This window comes from Chlorocebus sabaeus, chromosome 23, assembly GCF_047675955.1.
Source record: "Chlorocebus sabaeus isolate Y175 chromosome 23, mChlSab1.0.hap1, whole genome shotgun sequence".
Classification (NCBI taxonomy): domain Eukaryota; kingdom Metazoa; phylum Chordata; class Mammalia; order Primates; family Cercopithecidae; genus Chlorocebus; species Chlorocebus sabaeus.
The window spans coordinates 46,695,109-46,719,789 of NC_132926.1; the positions used below are offsets into that span (position 1 = coordinate 46,695,109).

Below are 24,681 nucleotides of genomic sequence, written 5' to 3' on the forward strand. Positions count from 1 at the left end.
CTTGGCCACGTCTTACAGATAATTGCAGGAGCAGGGATCCAAACCCCGACAGTCTGTCAGCAGACCCCGGGCTCTCACCACAGTGCCATTCATGGTTGCTGCCCTCCACTGCAGACAGAGTGGGTGGCTGAAACAACACTAGAGGTGAGGAAGGCAGAGGAAAACTTTCCTGACAAGGAAGATATTCGGGCACTGAGTTGGGTTGGTGGGTTAGATTAAGGTAATGTTTGCTAAGAATCATAGCTCCCTTTTGTTATTATGTATAATGCAAACTTTGAAATAGGGCTGAAAGTTCCAGCCAGTGGAGCTTACTTTACAGGTTCCCAAATTAAGCTGCATTTCCATCTTATTGGGAGACTTTGTGCGAATGCAGAAGACGGACCAAATGCTGTCTCTGAGACCCCTGGCTCCTGGACTTTTCAGAGGAATCTGCAGTGGGCTTAACAACAGTAGATGAGTTTGTGTCAAACTCGGAACCATCTTTGGAATACTACTTTCAATCACTGCTATAGGTTTTATTTTCTCTGTGGAATTCTGGTTCTTTTGAGGCCCCTGGGACAAGCAGATGGAGAGCTTTGCTGTGGCCCAGAGCTCCGAGCTGATGGCTTGGCAGGCTTCAGACCCTGCCACTCACCTCCTGAAAAGGTGGGATGGGGGCAGTGGATTCTGGGATGTGGCTGCAAACACTCGGAGCCACCAAGGGAATTGGAGGAGGTTGTGGTGTGGTCAGAATGCAGGAAGCTCTTAGCAATCACCTTCCGATTGGGGTTGATTGGGTTAAGGCCTTCTGGAATGGTGTAAAACAGTTCTGAACTCAAAGGGCTGCTGATGGAAGGATGATGAATCGAAAGAAATACAATAAACAGATTGCTTGTCATGTTGTTGGCTTTGTAGCAAACTTGTTTTCTCCTTGGGATTATGTGAACATTTGCTTTTCTTTGATTTCTAGTTGTTATTTTCAGTATTTCTTTTGTTAGATGAGCTCTGTTTTACAGAGCTTCAAACGGCTCTGTTAAAGCCCCTGACTCTTATTGCAAGGGCTGTGTTTAGAGTTTGGCGCAGCCTCAACACATCACCTGTTAGCTGTTAGGAGTCTAATTCTGCAAACCATGACTTCATCTTGCTGAAGGAAGATAGACAAAATGCTTTAATACAACAGATATGTTTTAGTTCAAGACATTTGGAAAAAAGAAAAAGGACCCTAAGCCTTTTGTCTCTGGCTGAACTTGGAAAGTAGACCTGTCAAAGGTATTCATGTTCAGACGGCTGGTCTGTAGTAAAAAAGGCTGCCAAACCATGCTGTTACCCAAGGATGTGGGAATTTTGTCAAGCAGCCTTAAAACAGTCATGTTCAATGAAGCTGGGGAATGTTTGGCCCAGGGTGCCCCTGCAGGGCTTGCAGCTCTGAGGAGAGGGGATATGGTGGCATCATCTAGGCCACTACAGATGATGGTGCCAGCCACTCAGTAGTTGCCGGAGACTAGCCCTGGCCAGGAGTGAGAACCTGAGGCTTATGTGTTTTGAAATTCAAAAATCTTAGAAGAGCTAATGAGCTGGCCAGTTTGCTCACCATTCAACCTGTTCCCTTTGCACCATTTATAATTGGGAACTTTACCACACTTACAATCCTCTTCAGAGTGGACCCTAAGCGCCTTGGGCCCCAAATCAGTCTAGTATTGGTCATTGGAAACAGACTGTCACCGACTGAGAAGACTTGGCTTGATGGGGTGGAGAACCTGGTATGGGGTTCTGTTTTTTCTAATTTCTTTTTCCAGTTTCCTCCTGTGGTTTCTTATGGATTCCATTTATTTTGGTTACAGCCTCCAGGCTGTGGCTCCTGAAAATTCCCTTCAAGGGAGGATCCAAGGGCTGAGCACTGGAAACTGGAGAAAAGGATTTGTGTCCATAGATCTGGTGTTTTCCTGGTTATCTTTCTCAGAATCCCTTTTCTTTTAGACCGGCCACAGACAAAACATTTAGAGAGACACAAAACCTTCCAAAATATGAAATGAATTGAGTGAAAGAATCCACCCTCCCCCTTGTAGGAAGGCATAGGCTCCATTCAGATTGAGGCAGAGGCTGAAGTTGGCTCTGTTCTAGCCTAGGAGAAAGCCCTCCTTGCTGGTGGGGATGTGAGGGCCATCCCAGTGTGCATGGGGGGCAGGCAGGAATTGCTGTACGGCCCTGAGCCTGGGCCTCCATTACTTTGCCCTCCATATTATTGCAAAGCAAAGGATCACTTACAGGGAAGAAAACTACATCAGGACATCTGCTTTGGTGACATGTGCCCTGCCCCAATTCCTCAGCAGTCAGTCACCCTCTCTCCCCCTCCTACTCCCTCCAATAGGAACATGCCCTGGAGAGCAGATGGGAACTGTTCCATCTTATTGAATTGCTGGCATTTTGCACCTCTACTCTCTGCAGCAGACAACCCTTTCTTAGCTAGGAAAGCCCTTTACGATGGCTTTTTCTAAACCTGGACTAAGGATGAGAGGGTGAGTATTACTGATGGTTGGCAAGGGATGAGTGTGTGCTCTAGGTTACTGCTTTTGTTAAGTCGGGCACCCTCCGTCTTCCCTGGCCATGGTGAAATGCCCCGGCCCTCTGCTGCTGCAGCGCAGGAGAGAGGTGGGGCACTGAACATACTTCTCATAAAAGGTGTGTTTCTGAGGTGCTCTGTCTTGTGTGTCCCTTAACGATGGGGTTACTATGGTAACTATCCATCTGAAAAAAATGCAAGAGTAAACAGAAGATAAAGCTCTTGCTCAACTAGCTGGAGGGTGGATCTATGCCCCTCTTTGTTATCCCTCCTTGACCCAGCTCCCTCCTCCCAACCCACAGGGCTGAGGGCCCACTCTATGATGGTAAGAGTATGGGGAGGCAGTAATTTTGGCTTGCGCAGATCAAAGATGCGCTGGGGTTTTGCAAAAAGGAAGAGTCTTGGATTTGGGGGCCCTTGGTAAAAAGCAGCAGAATGACATCCCTGCCCAGTTCTTTCCAAGGAGCTGAGATGCTCCTTCCTGCCCCTCCTCATCCACCTTGCTACTCACTGTCACTTACAGGTTGGTCCAGTGTGGCATCCCTGATTCCCAGTTGAATAGCAAAACATGAGCACAGTCCTTCAGGTTTCCCTAGTGGAGAAACTGAGTCTACTGAACTTTCAGTCACAAAGTAAGAGCGTAAGGGGGTAAAGCTTGCAAAGCCAGGAATAATGTCCTCTAGCTCCCGGAGAATCCAGCTTCAGGTTTCTTAGCCCTGTGTGCTTACTTCTGGGCTACTCCATTGCTTTCTTTTCTTCTTTATGTACTGCCTGCCCTCACCCAAGTCAGGGGCCCAACCACACTTTTCCAGGTCTTTTTATCCATCGTCCTTATTTTTCCTGCATAAAAAAAAAGTGAAGGCAGCACTGCAGAAAATAAAGACCACATCCTTCCCCTCCTCCCCCACCCCCAATGGCCACTGGGCCTTCTCTCAGGAAGGGCCTTCCTCCAACGTTTTGGGCAGGAAGAGGAAACAGGCCACCTCCACTTTCCTGAGAAACTACCTTCAAATGATTTTCTTGCCAAAGGGTTGGACTTAGGACTTAGCAAAACAGGTCACCACTGTGGGCATTCTCCTTCTCCCTCCCTTTCTCTCTGTTAATGAGGGGCAGGTAAAGCATTCTTAGCACATTATGGTCAAAAGATTGTAATCCATCAGCTGCCTCCTGTATATTCTGGCTCTGCAGATACCCATGGCCCAAAACTTCTCTGTGGCCTCCAAAAGGGGAAGGTTGAGGAAGGGAGGGGAAGCCAGCAAAGTGGGCTACAGCTCCGTGGTGCTTGATGTGCCTCTCAGGCCTTCCTGCTGCAAGGATTCTGCCCAGGGCCCATCATGGCTGACTCTCCCTCCTGTTCCATTGCTCCCAGGCTCTGTGTTCTTGTTGGGCTTAGACTCTTGGTTTGGTGTCCTCTTGGGCCGTGGGCATGACAGTGGCATTGTGGATGTGCTCTCCCGTCCATGAACACAGGAGAATGAAGGGCAAGCTGGGCTGGCCAGGCAGGCGCTTCTGCATTCACAGTATCCAGGGCCCAAGGTCACATAGGCATCACAGGCACCTTTTTGGCCTGGCCAAGATGGACCCATCACTGCTGGGCATTGAGACAGTACCACGATCAATGATAAGGTAGCTTCAGTGAAACTGCTGGGTGGCCATCTCCCTGCTCCACTGGTAAACTAAACTGTGCTGACACTGGTACAGGGAAAGGAGTAGCTTTGTGGAGACTGATGGGTGAAAGTGGGAAATGTGAGCCCCTCCACCCGATTCCATGTAAGCACTGGCTATCTTGCCTTCCACCCTGTCTTGGTTTTGTGGCTCTCACACGTATAAAGCCCAGGTAAGGGACCCTGTGGCATTCTTTATCACTCTCTATATCACTGGCATGTGTATCCCTGCAGGCCTGGGAACACTGAGAAGACAGGGGCCTCATGGTGTGTTGGGTCCTTCCTGCCAAGCACAGAGTTGTGTGTCATCAGTGTGGTGATTACCGAGCAAAGGAATTCCTGCCTTGGATTTAGGGGGAAACCTGCTGTTTCAAGTGTGTCTGATCTCCTCCCGCCCCCACCCCCAAAGCTAATACGAGAGTTTCCTTGAGTAGCCAAGCAGTTTTTTAGCTTTACACACATACAGCAGATTTTTTGCATTGGGTTGAGCTGTTAGTACCTCTTAAAAATGTATGCCCTGTGTCATACTGTAAATTTTTAACACATGATTTTCGTGCAGCTAGAATTTTGTTCCTAGTTATTTCATAATGATTCTTGAGTGCTGATGTTGCTGGAGAAATATAGTGTTTACAACATAACTAAATATTAGAAATTCTTTATTTACTGGAAGGAGGTCAGACTTGAGTTGGGCCCAGAAGGGTGGCCCAGAAGGGTAGCCTAGAACGACATCCCAGTATGGGCAGAATTGCAGAAGTGGAGAATATAAGATCCATTCTGGGTCTATCCGTATGCCTCACTAAGAAAACAAGGAGACAGTGATGAGGTTGACAGGTTACCAAGAGAACTGTAATGCCAAGGAGAAAACCAGGTCTTGCCAAAGGGTACTTCCTAATTCCCACCATCTTTGATGCTGTGGAAAACCTGTCTTGTCATGTGAGACTGTGCCCAGGTGGCAGGTAAATCAACTCTAACTTAGTACTAACTATGGGTTATGCTCATAGCCCTTCTAGTTTTTCTTTTCTCTCATACATTTCATTTTGAAAAACTCAAACATACAGAATGTCAAGAATACTCTTTATTTCATCACCTTACATACTTACTTCCTTGTGTTAAGAACTTTTAAAATCTATTATTTTCACACTTTTTAAATAAACATGATTGTTAACTATAGTTACCATTCTGCACAATAGATCATTAAAACTTCTAACTGAAACTTTATGTCCTTTGACCAGCATTCACCCCGACCCCACCCCCAGTCCCTGATTACACATAGAAATGAATTCATGCTATATTTTCCATCTGTACCTGGCTTATTTCACTTAGCATAATGTCCTCCAGGTTTATCCATGTTGTTGCAAATGACAGAATTTCCTTGAAATTCTGTCTTATTATAAGAATGTTCTTATAATCATATACCTGGATTTAACAACTCTTAACATTTTGCCATATTTGCTTTATTCCTTAGAGCTTTTTCAGGATGGAGGGCAAGTTGTAGGCATCAAGATGCTTCACCCCTAAATACATCAGCATGTATCTCCTAAGAACAAGGGTGCTCCCTACAGAATGGCCATACCATTATCACACTTAAGAAAATTAATAACTCCCTGTGTCTGATACCCAGTCCACATTCAGATCTCTTCAGTTGTCTCCAAAATGACTTTCCTAGCTTTTATTAAAAGAATCAGGATTTCATCAAGGAGTGACACATTATATTTGGCCGTTATGTCTTTTTAGCCTTTTGAATCTACAATACCTCCCTACCCCCCACACACACCCTTTAAAAAATGTATTTATGACATTGACTTTGTAAAGAATCCAGTCACATCCTTCTAGTTTTGCATCCAGATGTGCAGGCATTCAGCATTGATGTAATCAACAAAGATTGGTTAACAGGCCTCAACAGCAAGCCATCCTGTCCTTGAAACCCTATAAGCAGACATGGTATACTCTCAGGGACCACGCTGAAGACTTTGGGTTTGGCCCTGGTGACATCTGCAGTGCTGACTGCAAGCACCCTTTCTGGGAAATGGGAGCTGGAACTGGGTTCAGATCTCAGCCCTCCCACTCATTCACTGAGTGATCTTCGGCTGGTCCTTTCTCCTCCCTCAGCTTCAATTCCTTCATCTCCCAAACAAGGGCATTGTACTTGGGGCTTCCTAGGTCATACTCAGCTTTGCCATTCAGCACTTCTGTGACTCTGCCCACAGCTTTTCACCTCAGGGTAGCTGCTTCCCGAAGTAGCTGCCTGTGCCCATTCCTGGCACTGTGAACATGGGAACCGGGGTGGGGACACATGGTCCTCTAACATGACCATACGCTCATCTCTGCTCCCCACAGCGGAGATTCTGGAGCTGGCTGGCAATGCAGCGAGAGACAACAAGAAGGGACGGGTCACACCCCGGCACATCCTGCTGGCTGTGGCCAATGATGAAGAGCTGAATCAGGTATGGGGCTCTCCCATCTCCCACTGATGTTTGAGCAGGTGGTCATACTGCCCAAGAAACATAGCTAAGTGGCTTTGGTGTTGGCTGGTTATGAAAGGTGTGGACTGCAGGATTAATTAGCAGCTTCCCTGCCTCCCATGGCAGTTTTTCCCCAAGGCCTTATTGGGAGTGTTGGGGGAAGCAGGATAAAACAAGATATTTGGCTCTCCCAGAAGGAGAGAGATGATCTAAATTCCATTTGAGTGAGGGACTCTGGGGACTGGATCCCTGAGCAGTGAGCCTGAGTCCTGGCAGCATCCTCATGGAGGATGCCATGGAGGAAGGAGCTGCACCAACCCAAAGCAAAAGACTGTCCTGGGCAGGGCTGGCTTCTTGAAGGTTAGAAGCAGGGTAATCTGGCTCACCATCTGCTATTCTGGTTTTCCTGAAAGCTGCTAAAAGGAGTCACCATAGCCAGTGGGGGGGTGTTACCCAACATCCACCCTGAGTTGCTAGCGAAGAAGCGGGGATCCAAAGGAAAGTTGGAAGCCATCATCACACCACCCCCAGCCAAAAAGGCCAAGTCTCCATCCCAGAAGAAGCCTGTGTCTAAAAAAGCAGGAGGCAAGAAAGGGGCCCGGAAATCCAAGGTACGTGATTTGGCTGGAATGTATGAAGTGGAATAGGATGGGGCACAGATAAACAGGGTTACCAGGCCCCCCCGCCACTGTTCCCCTGTGGGCTCATCCCACTGATGGGAGAGAATAAAGGAGGAACATGTAGGAGCTGATTACACTCCAGAAGGGCTAATCCAATACAAGTAGCCAGAGTCAGGAGGCCCTCCCAGAGTCTGGACCCAGTTGAAGGACAGAACCCCTGTGGGCAAGGTGGATGGATGGTGGGCTTTCAGGGATAGCCTCAAGCTGGAAGGACTCCCAAGCTGGCCCTTTCAGGGAGATGCACACACCTGTGGGAAGGGGGCTTCCCTGTGCTAGGGGACAGCCACTGTCTAGTCCTGTGGCCAGCTGCCTGCATACCCTGATGCTCAGTTGCAGAACTCTCGTGTTGCCGTGGCTGCATGTCTTCCATCAGGGCGCTCCAGCCAGTTCACTCTAGAATGGTTGCTTCTGTCAAGGAGGAAAATGGACGTATTACTCAGGTGCTTCTTCCTGGGCCTAACTTGGATTGGCTGGGTCCTAGGTGCTGGAAACCCTCTCATTAGTGTCATCTGATGTCGTCTTGGGTGGGGAAGGCCAGCAGACTCCAGGTCATGATCCTCAGTGTAGAGGAGCACCCTCGGAGGTCCAGGCCTGTGACTGCTGTGCTCACCTTTCTGAGCAGGAGCTGGAGACTACAAGGCAACTGGGATACATTTTCTGTGTTCCTTTGCCGAGTCCTACCTGTCAGCTGTTGTCATAGCCTCCAGAGCCAACAAACAATGGACAGTGCCACCAAAGCTTGGTCTCTAAGAAAATGGAATCTAGAGGCTGCCCTGCTCTGAAGTACCCCTTAAGGAGTCCTCCTTCTGGCCTCCTGCCAGATCAGGAGGAAATTACCCCTGGCAGAAGGTGACCTCTGTATTTTGCAAGACTCTCAAGAAGAAGTTCCTGGAAACGCCCTGTGGAATCTAATGATGCAGTGTCAGGAATTTCTTCCGACATGAGCCCAAATCCTCTTACCTGAGTGAGACAGTGAGGACACCTTCCCAGGACAGGCTCAAGGAGCTGTGACCAGGTGGACAGAGCTGTCCTGTCAGCATGTCCTCTCCTTTGAGCCTGCCTGTGCCTCAGGCAGATTGGCTTTCACCCGCATGCAGGGACATCTTCTGTGACCCCCCAACCTTCTCGCATCCACACTGTTTGTGGAGCTTTCTTTAGTTGAGGTGGAAGAGTCTGTACGCATGCACAAAATCTAAATTCCTCTTGCCAAATTGCCACCCACCCTTAGGCCCAGAATCACTCCCAGCTCTTTGAGAGAGAAATCCAATATTGAGGAGTGTCCTGTAAGTTATTTCCAGACACTTGCATTCCACCTAGCTCACAAGTCCTGGAAGAGGCTTGAGGCCAGGCAGGGATTTCACAGAATGCTCCACTGCTCATTCCTGCTAACTATAGAATTAGCAGATTGGACAGTTTCTTTTTCCCTTTCAACATTTGCAGTTGGGAGGAGGGCAGGGAAGGGAAGGCAGGAGGAAAGTGCTTGTGCAACCCTTTTTAAATGTTAAAAAGGCAATGAAGATACTGAATCTATCTTTTGATTATGAGCCCCAGACACCTGGCTGCCCACAGAGCAGGGCCCTTGGTGCTGAGAACCAGCAGGGGCAGGACCACGTCCTCAGCTTAGCCTTTGCCCTGGCTGTGTCCTGAGCCATCGCCCTCCTTCATGTGTTCACTGTTGATATTTGAGTGGGTCTCTCAGATGCCAGTATCTGCTGGCAAAACTGGGCTGAATCTTGTTCCCGTTACTCTAGTCTTTCCCTAGTAGTTTTTGTTGTATGACTTTCTGAACTTTCCAATTTACTAAACACTAGGAATTCATCTTACTTTTTGGACTTGAAATATTTGGAGCGGGGGTGTCTTTAGCTCCTAGTAGCTATATTTGGAACTTAGTGTTTCTAATAACCATATGCCAATAATCACTCGACCACTCAACTTTTCCCTTGATTACAAAAGCAGGAAGTCTGTTATGGTGGTCTGTTTTTCTTCCACACAATAAAACACATTGTCTGCTTACTGTACCAGTATTTGGCTAACATTAAACCCTGGGGGAAGCTGAAATTGGAACCGTGAACAGCTAATTTTCAAAACATTTGTTTAATGTAAATTGTGGTGTCAACTCCCAGAAACAGCAGAAAACCCTGCATCTCTAGGTTTAAGTGGAATGTTCTGAAAATAACCTTTCCAGGGACATGCAGAGAAAGCGTTAGTAACATGCTAAAGCACTTGTAGTGAGAGTTGGTATTTTTCAGGTGTCAACACTTGAATTCCAAATCATAATTTTCCCCACAATTCTACATAATTTGGAGGTTTTGAAAATCTCAGTTGTGACAGCTGAGTCAGCTATAGTGGAAATGGTTGGAGAAGGCAACAAACTGCACTAGGGGCTGGGTGTCCAGAGCCCTGGCTGTGCACTAGGGCTCCCACTCTCCACTTGGGTGCCTTCAGGCAAGTCTGTTCCCTCTCTGTGCCTCAATTTACCTCCACCCATAGAATGATTGGGTCCATTCCAGCCCTACAATTCAGTAACCATATGCATATTACATAATGTTTTTGAGTAGGGTATATGTATGAGTTTGAACAAAAGAGTATGCAGTAAAAAAAATTTTGCTCCCACTGTAGTCCCTCACCCTACTTCTCCCCAGGGCGCACTCAACGAGTTTTTATGTCTCCTTTCAGACAGTCTATGCATATAAAAGCATATAGAGGTATAAATCCCTCCCCATCCTACTTGCTCTTTTTTTTTTTTTAAATAAAAAATCATATGACCCCCCTATTTTAGCAGTGTGGCATAGTGGTTAAGAGTGCAGGCTTTGGGGCTAGCCATTTCCTAGCTGCATGATCTTGGCAGGTTGCAGAACATCTCTGGTGTTCAGTTTCCTCATCTTTAAAAAGGAGATGTAACACAAGGTGGTTGTGAGGCTTAACAGAATTCATGGAAGTGCATAGAATAGTGTCTGGCACCTGTGTTCACTGCCCCTGTCACTCTCTGGGCAGTCCTTCCATGTCTCTGCATGTAGAGCTGCTTTAGTGTTGCATGGGATGACTGGTCACTTATGTGATATATGAAACCAGTGTAGCCAGCTGAATTAGTCCATTCTTATACTGCTGGAAAGAAAGGCCCGAGACTGAGTAATTTATAAAGAAAAGCAGTTTAATTGACTCACAGTTCCACATGACTGGGAAAGCCTCAGGAAACTTAGAATCATAGCAAAAGGCACCTCTTCACAGGACAGCAGGACAGAGAGGAGCAAGCAGGGGAAATGCCAGACACTTATAAAACCATCAAATTTCATGAGAACTCATTCACTGTCATGGGAACAGCTCAGGGGGGAACCACCCGCCATGATCCATTTACCTCCACCTGGTCCCACCCTTGACACGTGGGGATTATGGGGATTACAATTTGAGGTGAGATTTGGGTGGGGGGCACAGAGCCAAACCATATCATCACCCTTCTACAAGTGGACTTTTAGATTGTTCTAGCATTCATTCTGACAAACAGTAACTGTCATTGTTTGTGGGTCTCTGTCCTCATGTGCAAGTAAATGTATAGGATAAAGTCCTCAAAGTGAACTTACTGAGGCAAAGAGTGAGTATATTTTTAACTTTGGCTATTACTCACTTTTAGGGCATTTTAACTACATTAATCTCAAAAACCACCTCATCTTTTTAATGTTTAGTACTGAGTTTTTAAAAAATGAATATTCATTTGACCAATTTGTATCTAGTCTGTATACACTAGTTACTATTCTCAGTAGTGGAGATGTGTCAGAGAACAAAGTCCCTGCCCTCCCTCAGTGTTCAGGGAGGATGTACAGATTCATTACAGAAGGCGGGAGGGAGTAGCTGCTATGACAAAAATAAAGTGGCATGATGGCAGAGCCAGTATTATTTTACATAGGCAGTGAGGTGAGGTTGCTGTCATGATACTGGAGCGGAGCCCCAGCAGAGTAAGGTATTTGGCCATTCAAGTGACTGGGGGCAGAGAGCTCCTGGCAGAGGAGTGGCAAGTAGGCCTGAGGTGGGAGCATGCCTGGCCCCTCTTTTTTTTTTTTTTTTTTTTTTTTTTTGAGACGGAGTCTTGCTCTGTCGCCCGGGCTGGTGCCTGGCCCCTCTTAAGAGAACGTGACAGGACTTGCCTGCGGGCTCCCTAATGTTTTTGTAACATGGATACTTTTGGCAGTGAGGGAAGCCTAGGGACCCTTACTCGAGATAAAGATTCCAAATGCATAAAATAAAATACCTAAAATTCAAAGGAAATTATGCCTAATTTTGTCCCTTAGGTTAAGATCCATCAGAATGTACACGAAGAATCATAGGATAACTTTTACGGGATCTCTAAGAAGCCAGTTTTTGCCAAACTTTTGAATAATAATGATCTCACCAGGGATTTTTTCAAACACAAACCATCAACAAACCTCACCCTATCCGCATGTGAAAACTACCCTCCTAGATCATAAATACAGGCTTGCTCCTCACCACCCGGCAAAAGCCCAAGGTGATTTTTGTAGAGTGCCTCTTTTTCTTGTTGAGGAATAAATATTTAAACTGCAAATTGAGTGATTAATGTTCTGGTAAGGGAAGCCAGTGAAAGGAATTGGTTCGTTTGAGAAGCTACTATTACAAAAATTTGCTGGCCTTCTATTGAAATTTTAGGCTGTTCAAACATTAGAATAAGAGACTAAACATAGGTAAACGTGGGGTGATGATTTTACGTAAGTCTTTCTGGATGCTCAGTTCTACGGATTCTTAAATGTCACCCAGCTGACTCTGACCTAACAGGTTTTCTGCTCAGAACAAAGCTGGGCAGGTGTCCAATACATGGAAATTTATGGGTTTATAGGAAAATATAAAATTATAACAGTCTTTTTGGAACTGAAAGACAGGATTGCTTGCTAACTTTTATTTCCCCCAAACTGAGATATGAAAATAATCTACCACTTAGTATCACCATTTCATAGAAGAAAGGGCATTTTTTAAAATTATACTTTAAGTTCTAGGGTACATGTGCACAATGTGCAGGTTTGTTACATAGGTATACATGTGCCATGTTGGTTTGCTGCACCCATTAACTCATCATTTACATTAGGTATATCTCCTAATGCTATCCCTCCCCCAGCCCCTCACCCCCTGACAGGCCCCGGTGTGTGATGTTCCCCATCCTGTGTCCAAGCGTTGTCATTGTTCAGTTCCCACCTATGAGTGAGAACATGCGATGTTTGGTTTTCTGTCCTTTTGATAGTTTGCTCAGAATGATGGTTTCCAGCTTCATCCATGTCCCTACAAAGGCCATCTGACAAAGGGTTAATATCCAGAATCTACAAAGAACTTAAACAAATTTACATGAAAAACTAAAACAACCCCATCAAAAAGTGGGCAAAGGATATGAACAGACACTTCTCAAAAGAAGACATTTATGCCGCCAACAGACACATGAAAAAATGCTCATCATCACTAGTCATCAGAGAAATGCAAATCAAAACCACAATGAGATACCATCTCACGCCAGTCAGAATGGCGATCATTAAACAGTCAGGAAACAACAGGTGCTGGAGAGGGTGTGGAGAAACAGGAACGCTTCTACACTGTTGGTGGGACTGTAAACTAGTTCAACCATTGTGGAAGACAGTGTGGTGATTCCTCAAGGATCTAGAACTAGAAATACCATTTGACCCAGCGATACCATTACTGGGTATATACCCAAAGGATTATAAATCATGCCGCTATAAAGACACATGCACGTGTATGTTTATTGCAGCACTATTCACAGTAGCAGACTTGGAACCAACCCAAATGTCCATCAATGATAGACTCGATTAAGAAAATGTGGCACATATACACCATGGAATACTAGGCAACCATAAGAAAGGGCATTTTAATACCAAAACATTAGGAAGAGACATAATTTCAGACAACAGGCTTTATGAAAAACTTGGGCACAGTTGCTATGATTTGAATGTGTTAACATCTCACAAGACAACTGTGCTGACCTTAAGCACCTGCTCTGTTGTCCTGTCGGGTGGGAACCTTGAAGGGAAGAGGCAGAAGTTCTTTGCCAAGTGGGCGGGCTATATAGGACCAGGCAGTGATGGCTTGTCTCTAGAGTGCTTTACTACTTTCTAAGGCCAATCATTTAATCAGGAACTCTCCAGTCTTAGTCTCATTTTCTTACTTTCCTTCCCTTTACCCTTCCCTTTCCCTTCCTTCTCCCCCTCTCCCCCTCCCCTCCCTCCCTCTCCCCTCCCTCCCTCTCCCCTCCCCTCCCTCCCTCTCCCCTCCCCCTCCCTTCCCCCACCCCTCCCTCTCCCCTCCCCTCCCTCCCTCTCCCCTCCCCCTCCCTTCCCCCACCCCTCCCCCCTCCCCCTCCCCCTCCCCTCCCTCCCTCTCCCCTCCCCCCTCCCCCTCCCCTCCCCCCTCCCCCTCCCCTCCCTCCCTCTCCCCTCCCCCCTCTCCCCTCCCTCCCCCCCCTCCCCCCTCCTCCCTCCCCTCCCTCTCCCCTTCCTCACTCTCCCCTTCCTCACTCTCCCCTCCCCTACCCTTCCCTTCCATTTTTGGTAGCAATGGGGTTTTGCTGTGTTACCCAGGCTGGTATCCTCTGGCCTTGGCCCCCAAAAGTCTTGGGATTACAGGCATGAGCCACCACTCCCAGACCCAGTCTTATGTTCCAAATAAGGAATCTAAGGCTTAGGGAAAGGGAGCAGTTTTCCCACGGTCATGCTGTTAGGGGAGTCAGGACCCAAATACAAAACTTAAGAGTTCAAACTTCAGAATAGTATCACTTTTATGTCCTCTGACCATTTTTAACAGTTGGAAAGTTTACATTATTTTCTCCTTATTTCTCTTTTGCTTACCCCACAAACTTTCATCTTAATGTAACACATTTCTATTCTGTTTTTTAGTTCTGCAACAAAAATAATGTATATAAATTTCAATTTTGAAGAAGTTTTTTTTTTTACTTTTATAAAAGTGCTAAATAGTAGATTCTACAAGATTGGATAGTTAGCACATTTATTAATATACAATTGATCAAACTGACAAATGCATTACAAATTCTAATAACTGTTAAGGAAAAGGTAAAATTTTATTGGAAAAGCATCTTGTAATGGGCTGAGTGGATTTTTTCCCCCTAACTAGTTCAAGTATCCTCAGTTGAATATTACTTATTGTTGAAATGAAACAGGGCTCAGCCTACTATTTTTATATATTTCTAGATATGAATGTCTGGAAAATCTTCACTAAAAAAAATTGAAATGGAAACGGTTTTCTTATAGCAACATCATTCAGTCCTCTGAACTCTTTGATATATGCCAACAGTACATAGTGTAATCTCATCAATTTGTTGTAATAAACGTTTTATTTTAGAATAGCATTAGATTTACATAGGGTTACAAAGGTAGTACAGAGAGTTCTCGAATATCCCTCACCCAGTTTCCCCATTGTTAACATCTCACATAACCGTGGTACACATGGTCACAGTGAGGACATCAATGCTGTTCCATTACTGTTAACTTCACCAGTCTATTTTCTGAAGATCTATCAGCTATTAACTCAATTAGGTATTGCTTCAGTTTTGTTGAAAGCGGGATTAAAAACACCTGACTTGTGAAAGTCTGTTATACAGCCTTTCCTATTCTTGGCTCCTGAAAAGTATATCAAAAAGCGTGTCACCAAGATTTACCGTATAGTTGTTGATTATACCTGTTTCTCTTTCACTCATCAAATGGTAAACACTCAATAGGAAAATCAAAATAGTGATAATTGTAATGTATCTTTGCCAGTACTATATTTCTTGGTAAAATGCTTTTTCTCTCATTTATAGCGTAACCTTGGAACTTCACATTTAGCTCACTAAATATGGGAAAAATGTTTGCCATATAACATAATTGCTAAATCAGCCCTTGTTGTTAAAAGCCGTTAGCAAAATTAGACCTTACTTTTCATTGTAAGTAAAAAATGTTAATATGTTCATATTAATGAATTTGAATCCTAAATAGGCAAATGGATAGGACACAGGCCTTGCCCTGAGTTTATTCAGATTTATTCTTCAGGAAGGCATGGCCATCTGTAATATTTCTCACCCCTTCTTTCTGGATTTCCTCCCACTAGACCCTCCCTCAGGAGTGAAGTACTTTTTGTTAATAATTTGGGGAAGGGAAAGGTGAAGTGTCTAAATGAAAACTGATGTTGTTCTCACTATCCTTACTCTACAATTTATTTTAATGCAGAAAATCTCCAAATTAGCCAGAGTATCAATTTCTAATACAGGCTTTGTCCTTAATACAAATATGCCAAAAACATGCATCCCTACTCCCACAGTGGTGTGCCATATTAATATTTACTCTGGGAAGTGAGAGGAGGGTAGTTATGAAAGGAGCTCTGGTGTGGAATCTTGACCACAGGTGTAGATCCTTCTTAGGGCAGATCAGTTGTAGGAAAATGTTAGGAAGCAGACGATCGGAAAGCTGGTTTCTTAAACTCTCCATGTCATGTACCTCTCTCAGAAGATCCTTGGGAACTCCAGGGCATATATATTTCAGTCTTAATGATGCTGAGGAAGAAGCTGAAGACCAAGCCAAGAACCATGCCCACTTCTGGGTTCAGGGGGTCCCCAGAGAGACAGATGGTTCACCACAGCCACCACATGCATCCTTTTCTAACGCTGGCTTTAATGAAGGAGGGTGGAAGCGAGTCTGACCTTCTGGAGTCAGGAAGGTTGGAGTATAAGTTATAGTCCTTAGTCTGCTTTTTGAGAACTAGTGACCTAGAACAGTTTTTCCTCTTAAGCTTTAATAGTATTGCAAACATCTAGAAAGGAAAGACACTTGAAGATCCTTAATTAAGAGACATTTACTTGGTCTGAATTTATGAAAATGGTTCTATTCTAAATGATCACTGTAAAGTGAAGTTTTACCTTTAAGTGACTGGTTTTTTTTTTTTTTTTAAGATCATAAGGTGATTAAAATATAACAACACACTCCATAGAACTCTTGTACCTCAAAATGAGTCAGAGCTCCCCCTTGGAGAAATGCTGAGAACTGGTTGTGGTTTAGTTTCCTGTTTCCCCTTGGGTGTTATGGGTGAGGCTTGGGAGCTGCCTCTCTGTTAGGATGCCTGTGTCTGTGTGGCCCACATTCTGACCCTTCCGTCTGTGCAAGAAGAAGCAGGGTGAAGTCAGTAAGGCAGCCAGCGCTGACAGCACAACCGAGGGCACACCTGCCGACGGCTTCACAGTCCTCTCCACCAAGAGCCTCTTCCTCGGCCAGAAGGTAGGCAGATGCGCGGCCTCAGTCTACTCGAGGGACCCAAGGGACAGATGGGCACAGGCCATCTCCACTGGAAGGCTGGGGGGGTCCCGGGGGCCACTCCCAGCCTTGTGGGTAGACAGAGTGCGCCGTGAGCTTTGGGAGTGGCCTCAGGGAGGGCTAAGTGCTGGGGAGGCCACAATGCTGAGGGAGGACCCTGGCAGCTGGGGAAGGGAGACAGTGGTAAAAAAGAAGAGGGCAGGAGGCTCCTGTGGGAGATGGGGACCCTTGGTTAGTCTGGAGGAGGAGCTGCTTCTGTGGGATAAACTGGTCATCAGATAGCACCAGCCAGGGAACTAGGCAGAAGTCAAGCCCTGGTGGTGGAAGGTGAACAATCTAGCCGGCAGCCTGCTTGTCCTGGGGGACACTAAAGGTAGAGCCTCAGGTCTGATGCAGGCCTCTACAGGGGATTGTTTTCAGACTGTACTGATGGGTGCACTGGGTTTCTTCACTGAACCACCAGATGACTCTTCCAGCTAATTGTTTGTTTGTTTTAACCATGGGCAATATATTTTCAGCCGCCCCAGTGATGCAACTTTGCCAGGACGCCATGGTTTTGTAAAAGATGATTCACTTTTATTGAAAATAAAAATGATGCAAAGGCTTTTAAGACCTGAGAATGAGAGTTAACTAATATTTCTTTATTGACACCAAAAAAGGGGTGGGAAGAAAGAATTAAGGTCTTCTTAATTTTTTAATCCTATACTTAAAAAATTAAAGGAATGAATTTGACCTTACAAGTTAATCTGTGTTTAGTTTGAATGTGGTAACAAACTTGGATCTGAAGCTGCATCATTTTTAAACCCTCACTGTCAATTTCTTTTGCATCACAGTGACACGGTTCCCTCGCTCACGTCATTGCAAGTTCTCCTCCTACCCCCTTCCCTCTTTCTGTCACTAATTGCACTCTCTCTCATGATGCAATTCCTGTGGTGGACTCTGTGTTCCAGAAAATAACCATTACTGTTTACATTTTTAACCATTCTCTGTATTTTGTATGCATTTTTTCAAAAGAAAAAGTAGCACTAGTTGTCATCTTAAGGTCTGGGGCTTTGAAAGTTTTTGTTTAAAATATTTTTCATTCCTTTAAAAATTTTGACTCAGCAGTGAAGACAACTGCCCGGGTCTACTTTCACCCCTGTAATATCCTTGGGTAATGTATTGAAAGTTAATGTGACCCATCCACATTGCTTCCGTTTGAAATACAGAATAGTTCAGCCCCTGGGATCACCTTCTACCTCTTTTCCCCACTCTGCCCTTAGGCACTCCCACCCTGGCCTCTCCCCTCCCTGTGTTCTTGCTACCTCCTGCCAGCCACTCCAAAGGCAGCCTCAAATCAGAATTCCTCATACCTCCCTTGCTGGATGAACTAAAATATTTCCAAAGTAGCAGCAAATATGGCTGTAAAAATGTCCATGCAAAATGCAGATGCCCTTCTTGTTGCTGTGATCTTCTGAAAGAAATGGGATCACGGCCTCCTCTGGGCTCTGTTTGTGAGCCCTGGAGGGGAGGGGGCAAAGGCCACAGACATCTTGCTGGCTTCTCCCAAGAGCCAGAAACATGTCAGCTCTCAGCAACATAACTCTTCTTTTTCAGATACACCTGGTCTCAGGGCCAGGTGTCACACGAATAAAAATAAAGTACAGTAGAGTAAAATTTTGGCTAATACTGGTAGGATGAGGATACAAACAGCCATAGAAAAGTGATGATACTCTATAATAAATTGCAAACATATCATTTAATGTTATTTTAAAAAATGGAGTACGAAAGCAGTGAGCTTAACAGTGAAACTAATGTGCTTATCTTGACTTTTGGAGGGAAAATTTGAAAGGAATGGTTAAGCTGAAACCCCCAGTATAAAATGGTCAGCCATAAGAGAAGGGGTTGAATGTAAACCCAGACAGACCACCTAGCCTTCTTTCCCATATCACCCCCTTTTAAGTGGTGAAAACAAAACACCAAGCTACCAAGAAACTGCCCTTCCTGTTGAATGTGCTTGCGACTTTATGACCCAAGATTCACATATCCAGGAAGAGGCACCCAAAGATCTAGTGCTGCAGACACTGCTCAGCAGAATAAACGGCATGTTTCCAAAGTAAAGCAGCATCTTAAGTCCGCCTAAGCACCAGTGTTAGAAACTAGGGTTCCAACTGCCTTTTCTGGAACCCTACACCCCTGCAGCATGAGATGGAGTGAGCGTTGATACATTAGAGCATTATTTTCTGGCTTTTTATTGGCTATTACTGTCAGGTGAAAATCATGGCATATAGTGTAAAAAAGGCAAAAATTATGAAACTGACACAGTTTTTACAAAAAGCACATTTAAAATATTATAGACATTAACTTTGACTTGGAGTTTAGGAAATGTTTCAAAAGGGGTACTTTAGAATGGTGACTATAGGTACCCTGTGTCCTGTGAATCTCATTTTTCTATCTGTGACATTGAAACCAGTGCTTGAAGATTGCAAGCAAGCTGGGATGGAGAAAGGTGATATTGTGCGTGCTACAGCCCTGTAAGGCATGGTTGCTAAGCTACTCAGGAGGCATGGCCCAGGCTTAGGAGCCTGACCATTGATATTAATGATGTATTTCACATACTGAAGTCTCAGGAGTCATCACAGCCATTACTCTCTGATTTTGCCCAATGTTCACACAAATTGTTGAATTGTTTTAAAAAGGAAATCAGTGCTGTGAATCTGAGTCAACTAAATGCTTTTGCTTTGTGTTCAGCCAAGATTTGCAGCCTTTTTTCAGAGGTTTTACAGTTTTCAGTCAGTAGTAGTAAATGCTTTAAGTTTCCTTGGTAGAGTCAGTATTATTTGAAGGAGTTGGGAAGGCAGTCTGAGGCTGTGACGAGTCTCCTTACCTCCCAAATGATCAAGATGGCAACCCCAGCTCGCAGGCCATTCAAGGCAGGCGTAACGTACCATAGGTTTTCTCCCTTTGATCCACACACCCTTCTCCTGGGGGCTGGAAGAACTGTGAGGAGAAAGGGAGCTCTTGAAGTTGAAGCAACAGTGAGGGAGAAAAACCATTCACCCCTCCCCCTCACTATGGCTGAGGACTGGCTTCTGAGATAGTTTAGGAAACTGACAAAGCCATGAAGGAATGGCTCAGCTATCGGCCATCTGGACATCCAGCAGTGCCTATCCATGGTCCTTATCTTTGTGGGGCTCTTTCTAGCTGGACACACTAGATTCTGCTGCCAGGTCCAAGGCCTCTGGAGAAATCCAGGCTGGGCATGCATGTGTGCAGGGAGAACCACACAGCACAGCTGTGAGGCCAGGAGCCAGCCCTGCAGTGTGCCCCAGGGAAGACACAGCATTCAGGAGGGTCCTATGGAAGACACTGCCCTTCCCATTCCCCTCGTTGAAGTGAACTTTGGGGACAGGAAAATAACTGCACTTTAGGTGGTCAGCACAGGGAAATGAGACCAGCCAGGCTTCCTTCCTTGTCTATTATGAGAGAATGAGACACACCAACATCTGACAGTTACAGGCTAGATTTAACATACCACTCAGGCACTATCTTTAACAATCACTTTCATTAACTAAAATTGGGTTTCTAATATTTTTTTAAAAGAACCAAGAAGGAATGTACTATTTCCTGTAGCCAAGTAGGTCAGGTCAGGCAGTCTGCATGTCCATCCAGGCACTCCTTCCCTGTCATCATCGACAGACTGCCTCCTGTCCTGCCCTAAATGGTGGCGGCCAGCCTCCCATCCAGGCGAGGGCAGCTTGGCTCTGAGCCGCCTCAGATCCAAGCCAGGCCCAGGGCTCAATTTCTGAGCTCTGGCATTTCTATTAACCATGCCTTAAAGGAAAGCGGGCAGGGGCAGTCATTTTATCTGAGTTATATCTGAGGATGTTTGATGTTCAGTTCTAACTCTACATGCCCAGGGGAACCCCAGCACTGGCTTAGGCACTGTGCAGCACTCAGGGTTAGGGGGCCACACCCACTCTTGCCTTCAAAGAGATTATACTCTGATGATCATATACAATGAGTAAAGAATAAGGGTTTCCACGGACATCCCCACCACAGGGAAGACTCGAGTACTGCTTGTATCAGAAGCTGGCCCAGCAAAGCCAATAAGGTTAGGATCATCAGATCCCGGTGCTGGAAGGGATCTTGAAGGTCCCTTGGCTACGACACTTTCTGCCCACTGCGCAGCCACGTGGGACCCTCTCCTGCTCTATAACTGGCAGTGCCCTATGGTTACTTTCCTCAGTGGCTAACAGTCTTCATAGCTGCTTTAAATTCTTCATGCTGTGGATTAAAACTTAGTTTCCTATCTTTCCCGATGATGCTACAAAGAAGCAGTCACCTTATTCAAATTCTGAAACCATTAATGATCCTTATTCCTCCCAGAAAATCAGACTAATTTTGGGAATTTTTACAGTTCCCAGAATTCTGATTTCCTAACCCACAAGGACCACTTCTCTGCCATGTACTTCAGATGGACGCACACCCCTCTGGCTGATAAACCCCACCGGATCTGACCCTGGCTGGTGGGAGGGGACCCTGGGGCCTCCTAAGACTGGACCTCTGTCTTGGCTGTATCTCGCTTATTCATTTGTGACCGGACAGTGGGAGCCTGTGTACCGGTCCATTTGCACCCTATGCTCATGGGCTTTCTTCTGTATAGCGGAGCTACTGTCTTCGTTCATGATCATCTTGCTGTTGGCTTCTGCCCACTGGCCCACCTGCCAAGCTGATTACCCATTTGTCCTTCCAAAGTACTTGAATTAATTTGTCTTCTCCCCTTCCCATTCTCTTCCCCTGATGCACACATCCCAAGCACACACTTTCTAGTCAAGATTGTTTAAAAATACATATTTGTACACATTTTATAGCAACAAAACTTTTGTGGCTCAGCCTTATACCCTAAGGACTTCTGCTGAGCCCCAGTGCATAGCAGAGCATAGTTGGAAAATCACAACTCTAGCCTCATCCACAGATGTGAAGAGTGAAACAGCACTTGGTTGGCAGGAAATCCTCAATGCTGAGTAGTAGTGGCTCCCTGAGGTACTGTAGTCTGTACTTCCAAGAGTGGGGCTGCCTCTGGTCAGACGGGAAGGTAGTGAGTCCAACGGAAGCTGGGAATTCTCCATGAGCTTGAGTTCTGTTCACAACTGTTCCCTTGCTTCAGCAAAGCCAAGTTTCCCCCGGAGAATCCCATTCCCCTAGACAGAGCAGGTGGTTCTCCCCAGGAGAGAGTCGGATACAGGCCAGTGCGGGGGTCTTCCTGGCTAGCTGAAGCACAGCCCACCAAAATAGCTACTTTTCCAACGAAGCATTTCTGAATATAACACCAGAAGCATCTATACAATTGGAAAAAATTGTGTGAATTTTAAGGATCGAACATGTATTGTTTTAAACAAAGGAATTTATAGATGCCTTAAAAGCATACACATCCACATTACACTGAGTAGATCGAGTCTTTTTCTCATTTGCCTGCCTTCCTCACCAACCTGCCTCTTCACACTGTGTGAGGTGTGTTTTGGTGGTGTGTGGTGGGGGGAGTATTGGCTTAATTTGAGTTTTTATAAATAGCATTTGCTTGGAGTCAAATGCAGAACTAAATAATAGAGTAAAATCCTTGGCCTTGTTCTAAATCCTGAGAGTTCACTTGCCTTACCCTAAGGCCCCCCACTCTGTGCCCACCCACACCCCTCCTCCCCGATGGCAGCAGTCAGGCCCCAGCTCCCATGCTCTTTTCTGTGCCTCTGACCTGGTGCCAGGGCCCTGAGCTGCTGAGAGCTTTGCTTTGTGAGATCACCCCCATGGCTTCCTTCAGCTTCAAGGGTGTGGGTGGCCTCTAAATCACTCTGTAGTGCTAGGAGCAATAACCCAGGAAGTCCACATGAATAAAACTTGGTCCTCTTCTCTGAGTCTTTAACCAAAAATGAAGTCCACTGCCCTGGCCAGAATTCTTCTTTGGCTGTATGACAAAACTTAATTCCACAACTGTTTCCTCCCAGAGGATGACTCTTAGTGTAAGCACATCCCTCTTTGAGAATTCAACTGCTTCTGGCAATCAAAAATGTGGGTTTATATTTCCAATGCTTCTGGAGTGCCAGGTTTTTTGTTTGCTTTTGTTTTCAACAAAATGTTTGGCCTTAGAAATGCAGCAACTTGCTCTGTTGCCAGGAGCTTCCCTGCCAAGTGTCTTGTGCACAGCCCTCTCCTGGGTGAGCTCCTGGACAAAGCCTCATGCCCTGGTAAACCCTGCAGACTGCAGCCACTATTCTGGCCTAGGTCGTAGTCTTGAGCACCAGCTCTGCTGGGGCTACTTAGGCATTGTAGTTGTCTGCAGGTGTTAGGAATTTATGTTACTGAAGCGTGAGCAATGTCATTGTGAGAGCATGTGCAAAAGCAAGCTTTCCTGCAGGTGCTTGTACCTAGAGAAAAGCAAGGGGAATAGTAGGACCCAGAACAGCAGTCCTAGGCCCATTAATTCTCCTTGCCCCTCTGACAGAATTTCAAACTCGGGTTTCCTCAAATACTCAGATGCAGGGTTGCCATTGTAACAGAGTAACAGTGGCTGGGGTACACCCATTCAGTGGCTCTTCAGAAAGAACAAATTCATTGGTTGGATATAACACTTAAGGAAAATGCTCAATAAACCACCCATTGAGTCTCAGAGCAACCTGACCAACAAGGTGAAAACCATTTAAAAGACACATTGTCTTGCTGGAGAACTTTCCTCCCCTGGGTTTCACCAGGGAACTTCAGTATTACATGACTAATGAACACGTAAATTAGATGTTACTAAGCAACAGACTGTTCTCACTTCTTGCCACCCTGAGCAGGGCAGGGAAGCCAGCCAGCAGTCATAGTGATGGGGACAGCCTTAAGGACCCATAGTCACTTGGAAGACAATGGCAGAGCCCTTAGGGGTTTGCCCAAGCCAGGTAGGATGTTAGCACCAGCCCAGCACTCAAGGATGAGGACAGTCACACCAGCCCCCACCCTCAGCAATGAGTACTCATTCTAGGTCCTGATAGCTGCCTTACTTTGGCCCCCAGATCACAAGTCCCTTTAAAGGAAAGTTGATCTCCTCGTCGAATCTGGCTTGTGCTTCCTTTTGCCCCAGGCATCACCCACATGCTCTGAACATTCATTCTAGTTTGCTTGCTCCCGCATCCCGAGCAGCATTTGAGTCTTATGTTTGAAATGGGTTCATTTGAGCCAGCAACTCCCTGCTTCCCTTTTGTGCCTCGTGCACTTGGAGTGTCCACTGCCCTTTACCTGTATCCCAAGGCTCCTTCTCTGAGACTTCCCAGCTCTCCTGTTATTTCCCACCTCATGCTTTTCTTTGCAGCTGAACCTTATTCACAGTGAAATCAGTAATTTAGCCGGCTTTGAGGTGGAGGCCATAATCAATCCTACCAATGCTGACATTGACCTTAAAGATGACCTAGGTAATTGGGGACGGGGTTCGGCACCACCAGCTGTCAGATGAAAAGTTATGGAACCCAGAATTTAGGCGTTTCATCTTCCCAGACTTTACAGTGGTCAAGCCAAATTTCCAAATCCAAGATTGATATTTGAGTGTAGACACTGAATATCGACTTACTCCAGGCCATTCCAAGTGTAAACGGTCTGTTTTATTAAGTGTGATTGGCTGTTCTCTCCTCAGTTGCAAATATATTGCCATCTGAATTCTCTTCCATAATGATCAAACTGACTGCTGGTTACTTGGGGAGGGATTTTTAAACGTGTTGGTTTTTGTTTGTTTTTTTTGTTTTTACTTTAGAACTGAAAAATCTCAGGTAACTACAAAATGATAGTTTCTCCATTTAAACCTTAATTAGAAATGACAGCTTGAAAGAGAAGACAAGCCACATCAGTATGCTATTAAGCTGTCTTTAGCCCACAACTTACTACCATCACTTCAACCTTTTTTTAGAACTGAAAACAGTATATGACTGAATGCCACCTTCATGAATTATTTGACTAGAGGATGGTATTAAACAGAAGGGCAATATCTCCAAGCGAGTTCTTACGGAGGAAAACTGCCCCAGAGCCATG

The 24,681-nt window shown here is 45.5% G+C and overlaps 1 protein-coding gene and 1 long non-coding RNA gene across 5 annotated transcripts in view; one reads left to right on the forward strand and one right to left on the reverse strand.

The window, feature by feature from the left end:
* The window catches only part of MACROH2A1 (macroH2A.1 histone), a 65,147-nt gene that overhangs the window by 22,427 nt on the left and 18,039 nt on the right, over positions 1-24,681 (forward strand). Inside the window, exons 3-6 of one of the 4 annotated variants that reach the window (XM_008014493.3) lie at positions 6,541-6,647; positions 7,079-7,276; positions 16,501-16,611; positions 23,972-24,071. In XM_008014493.3, the coding sequence (XP_008012684.1) occupies positions 6,541-6,647; positions 7,079-7,276; positions 16,501-16,611; positions 23,972-24,071 (516 nt within the window). The remainder of the gene's footprint in view (positions 1-6,540; positions 6,648-7,078; positions 7,277-16,500; positions 16,612-23,971; positions 24,072-24,681) is intronic. The other 3 variants (XM_008014494.3, XM_008014496.3, XM_008014497.3) reach the window with 3 other exon arrangements.
* LOC103244569 (uncharacterized) overlaps positions 19,526-24,681 on the reverse strand; it is a 316,604-nt gene continuing 311,448 nt past the window's right edge. Inside the window, exon 4 of the long non-coding RNA XR_005243566.1 lies at positions 19,526-19,626. This is a non-coding gene — a long non-coding RNA (uncharacterized lncRNA). The remainder of the gene's footprint in view (positions 19,627-24,681) is intronic.